Here is a 5,290-nt window from a genome sequence, read left to right as displayed (position 1 = left end):
TTGATTGATTGAATTACTGGACAATGTGTAGTGATGACTGATCATGTCGAGTTGAATGTAAAGCATCACTAAATCGTCAATGTTTGAATCGTGCCAATCAATTGTGATTTAAAAAATGCGGAATATTACATCAAATATTGATGATGACGTAATGATTGAATATTGACTCAGTTACATATAGGCTATGTGGTATTATTTGGCCCTGTGCTTATTTCCTATACCTTGGCTTACTGGCCGCTTTGGAGTGGAAAAACGTGGGAAAATATCCGATCATTCGGCTATACGATATCTAAATGTATCACCAAACAGTTTGACCGAGATTGCGGGTCATTGTATAAAGGGATATCCCTTTCAAGTTATCCTAACCCTGACAATAAACCCAATATCCTATAGCAGCTATTTAGCATGCTTTTAATACTATCAATCTAATAATGGATATAAATACGACACCAAACCGACCTGTTGAATAATAATCATCTACAACTTGTTCAACCAAACCAATATAATGAAACCATCAATCACCTTACTGTCGTCAATCCTTGCTGTCTGTTCAGTTACTACAGCTAGTCCAGTTGATCCCAGTTCGACCATGAGTGCTGAAGCTAGCACTTTGACAGCCTCCCCAAGCGCAACTGCAAGTACCGAGTCTAGCATTTTGACATTTACTGATGTAAACTTGGATTTAGAATTGGTTGATTGTGGTACACTTTCAAAGAAATCCAAGAAGTTGATCAAAAATTACGCAACAACGAAACGTGGTGTCAAAACAACAAGGGAAATGTGCAAATCGATATCAGAATCGATTTCTGTCGAGAAAAAGTTGAAAAAACAGCTGGTTAAACGTGTCGATTCTCTAAAAGATGGAGATTTGGCAGGAGATAATGGTTTAACCTATGCTGAAACTGTCGCTAAGCTTCAAGAAACACGTAAAAATCTTTTAGATCTCAAACAACAGGAGCGAAAATGCGATAAAGAATTTTCCGACTGGCGCAAGAATATGCGTCTGGCCGAAAAAGGACTCGAGAAATACTTTATTTGGGATTCTGAAATTTCTTGCTTGATCAGTTTATACACGATGTACATTGAAGAAGATCCCATTACTATGGACTGCTTCAATAAATTCTACACTGGCATGCAGAGTTCATTATCAGAATCCGACCATGTTTTTACTAGTGAAATTACACGATTCATTACAACAAAGTTCTGATGATCAGCCTACATATGAGGAAACGTCTATAGCTCATCACACTCAAACACCCTCTAGTACTCCATCTAAATTACAGAAAGTCTGTTCCAGAATCAAAAGTAGTATCGGATCACGCTGGAGTCAACACACAGATGATGATCGCGAACCATTAGTTTGAATGCCAACCTGGACTGATTTCAGCCGAATTCGTTGTATTTTTGTTTGAATAAAATACAATACAATTGCCATTTGATATTGCATAGTTGTACACATTGATGATGCTGACATGCATGTGTATATTGTGACGATATGATATTGCTCGACATGTCGTATTGACACATGACACGCAACACCAATACCAACAATAGTCATGTGTATTGATATCTGATCTGACCAATCTGATTGGTTTGACTTGTTCAAAAATGACGAGACATTGATATACTTGCAGCAGCATATCATATTGCACTGTTGATATCTTGCATCCGGTGTCGATTCAATATATCAACACACTTGATATGGTTGGTATCGATTGTTGCAGTCGTTGAATACCGTCATTGGTCATGCACTACCAGTTGTGTGTGGTTGACATTGACCATCATGGCATGTATTCAAATGCAACATATCAACATACACCATGACATGTGTGACATGTGTGACAACTATAACTGGTGCGGACTACAATCGATTGTGCATGGTAGTTTGATATTGATCGCAGTTGTTGATCGATACTCGGACTACCCGAGTTTGTATTTATGACTGGATGCTTGATTGAAAACCAATAGTTACAAGTTTAACCGTTTGTGCAACAGTATGGATTGTATGATGATCACTGTCCAGATGTACATGTCAAGTGCGTGTATAACCATGTTGGCAATATTGGCCAGCTGACACATGCTGATCAATACAACTGGTGTACATTGTATACATTGTATGCATATACAATGTATGGCTTGATCATTCGGATGTGCATACTCGACATATATACCGACATATCAATCCAAATACATTGACACGATAATCAGGTCGACAATCACCATCACAGCCAGGTTGTATGTGAACAATGCTGTGATGTCAAGTGACTGGATCCAACTACAATGTATATACAACAAATTGTGCTCAAGTGATGTAATGTAATTCAATATAATCTAATCTAATGTAATGTAATGGATGCATCAAACCACAATACAAGTCAACCATGACATATAATCATAATACGTAATCAACAACTATAAATTTGTAAATATAAATGATTTATTGGATGTAGTTTAAAAAATGAATTTCAACGATTTTTTCAATCAATCAGTATCATATTGTTTTGTACGCACTTATTCGAGCAATGTATCTGCCATGACATCCATTTCATTGTGGAAATCGATCCAGTCACCAAGTATAGGCTTGAATTTGATTGTACTATACGAATAGGCACGCAGATAATCATTCATCTGCTTTGTGAAATTCTTCAATATCTCTTGGACAGACTCTTGATGTTTGGCCATTATGTCTTTGATTGATTTGACCAACTCGAACTGTGAACCGTCTTGGGGTGCACTGGTTGCATGTTGCATAGCTTCCTGCTCATCCTCAAAGGCACCTAGCAAGCTGATGGGCACATAACTTGAAATCCTTGACCAGCTTGATCACTGACTCATTGTTGGTTTGGATCTCCAACTTGCTGAGATACTCGAATACCTCTCCAATCCACAAAAGATACTCGCCAGAAAACGATTGGGTTAATCCATAATAATCGGCAATTTTCTGCTCAAGAGATTTTGGAGCATCTGATGGAGTCTCTCCAGACCACATTGCTGAAAAAAGTCCACCAAGCAGTCCAGGTTGATCGGGAGTGGTAGGGGTTACAGGCTGTCCCTTCATGCCTGGTGCTTCAGGAATATGTTCAAGCAACACTGCAACAAGTGCATCTCGTCCCCAGTAGTCCTCTTTATGATAGATCTCGGCACCAGAAACAAAATATTTTTGCATGAGAGTGGGATCGTATCTCTTGTCATCAATGACAAGCTTTCCAGTACTCTGCAGTTCCACTCCAGCTAGTTCCACCAATTCAGAGACAAACAGATCTCTACTTTCAGTGTTTTTTTCATTGGAAATAGTAGCAGTTGTATCTGGACCAGGTGGGAGATTTTTCTGCTGCATAGGTGGAGCGGCATAGACACTGCTGGACAAGGCAAAAGCCGTAGCAAGAACTGAAAAGTTGATAGATTTCATTTGATCAAGTAGATGGAGCTAGTTATGAGTATAATTGTTGGGAAAGTCCATGTGTTTTTATAGTCGATAGGACATTGACGTTGGTAGTATATATTAAAAATACGGAACTTGTAGTGTGCTATACCACGGCATCACAATGCGGTGTGTATACTGTGATTATGCATACTGGTTACCAGCCTTATTGACTCCCTATTCCTTGCAAGCGGAGTTGACTAATGAGTCTGTTTTTCCATTTAACCGTTTCTCGTTTCTCACTTCTCATTTCGGTAGTTTATGGCCATCTCCACTATTTTATTATGCAACTCATATTCAAATTCTGATGGAAAGCATAAAGTAAACTGCTTCAAAGCCAAGTGCTGGTTGAATGGTCAGGGCCGTTCAAGGGATGTCGTCCTGAAACGTGATCAACTAGCAACCAATATATGGAAGTTGGGCTGAACAAATGGCATATCAAAGTTGGACTAAAGCTACTGGATAGGGTACTAAATAGGGTGACTAATATTCAGCGTCAAGGTTTTCGTTTAGCTTTAAACAAGCATATTCAATTTCATCAAGCAACTGAGTTATTATCCAAGTAAATGTCAGTATTCTGCGGTCAACCAGCCTTGTCAAGCAATTTCACCTGAACTGGATCTATTCATGCATACCCCCACAGTTTTTTGCTATACAGCCGCCCTAATACACGGCTGTATTCATTCAACCACTATGAACCTGGCATATTTGCTCATTTACTCAATCGACACCATATTGATTCCATATCAACCACTCCGTCTTTTTGTTTATTTGGTGATTGCCATATTACCCAGTCAACAGAGTACCAGTTTTATTGATACCAGATATGACTAAACACTATGTAATAGTGTGCTACAACGCTTGACAGTTTCAAATGGACGGGTGTCATTATAACAATGAACTACCGATCTTGTAGGGTCACTGATGGATTGCAATAAAATAACGCAAACCTGAGCATGTCGAGTTGGAAACAAGCAATCCGATACAACTGTACACCATTCAGATACGAGATATGTTGAAATATAAAAGTATTTATTATAGGAAATCAGCAAAAATAATGATATGAATGATACAAATCATAAAAAGTGAGCAGTAGATGGATATAACTGGGTATGACTGGGTATTCATTAATGGAATACAACGCTGATGATTTTATACTAGTTTAATTGGATCATGCTTTTACAACAGATCACTACAATGCAACATGGTTTTGACAAGACACCAATTGAAAATCAGTAGTTACAAGTTTATCAGTTTGTGCAACAGTATGGATTGTATGATGATCACTGTCCAGATGTACATGTCAAATGAGTGTATAACCATGTTGGCAATATTGGCCAGTTGACACATGCTGATCAACGCAACTGGTGTGTATTGTATACATTGTATGCATATACATGTATGGCTTGATCACTCGGATGTGCATACTCGACATATATACCGACATATCAATCCAAATACATTGACACGATGATCAGGTCGACAATCACCATCACAGCCAGGTTGTATGTGAACAATGCTGTGATGTCAAGTGACTGGATCCAACTACAATGTATATACAACAAATTGTGCTCAAGTGATGTAATGTAATTCAATATAATGTAATCTAATCTAATGTAATGGATGCATCAAACCACAATACAAATCAACCCTGACATATAATCATAATACGTAATCAACAACTATAAATTTGTAAATATAAATGATTTATTGGATGTAGTTTAAAAAATGAATTTCAACGATTTTTTCAATCAATCAGTATCATATTGTTTTGTACGCACTTATTCGAGCAATGTATCTGCCATGACATCCATTTCATTGTGGAAATCGATCCAGTCACCAAGTATAGGCTTGAATTTGATTGTACTA

General features: G+C 37.9%; 2 protein-coding genes across 2 annotated transcripts; one reads left to right on the top strand and one right to left on the bottom strand.

Moving 5' to 3' along the window:
* Positions 1-505: 505 nt before the first annotated feature.
* Positions 506-1,364, top strand: BATDEDRAFT_28893 (uncharacterized protein; the record flags this gene model as incomplete). The annotated part of the gene is made up of 2 exons (XM_006683312.1): positions 506-1,077; positions 1,139-1,364. The coding sequence occupies 2 exons, from the start codon at positions 506-508 to the stop codon at positions 1,362-1,364; spliced, it is 798 nt and encodes a 265-aa protein (XP_006683375.1).
* A 1,147-nt stretch (positions 1,365-2,511) lies between these two features.
* BATDEDRAFT_28892 (uncharacterized protein) lies at positions 2,512-3,409 on the bottom strand (the record flags this gene model as incomplete). The annotated part of the gene is made up of 2 exons (XM_006683311.1): positions 2,512-2,785; positions 2,832-3,409. The coding sequence occupies 2 exons, from the start codon at positions 3,407-3,409 to the stop codon at positions 2,512-2,514; spliced, it is 852 nt and encodes a 283-aa protein (XP_006683374.1).
* Positions 3,410-5,290: the final 1,881 nt, after the last annotated feature.

This window comes from Batrachochytrium dendrobatidis, assembly GCF_000203795.2.
Source record: "Batrachochytrium dendrobatidis JAM81 unplaced genomic scaffold BATDEscaffold_88, whole genome shotgun sequence".
Taxonomy (NCBI): Eukaryota; Fungi; Chytridiomycota; class Chytridiomycetes; order Rhizophydiales; genus Batrachochytrium; species Batrachochytrium dendrobatidis.
Note: the sequence above shows the minus strand (reverse complement) of the source record. Positions and strands in the feature narration are given on the sequence as shown.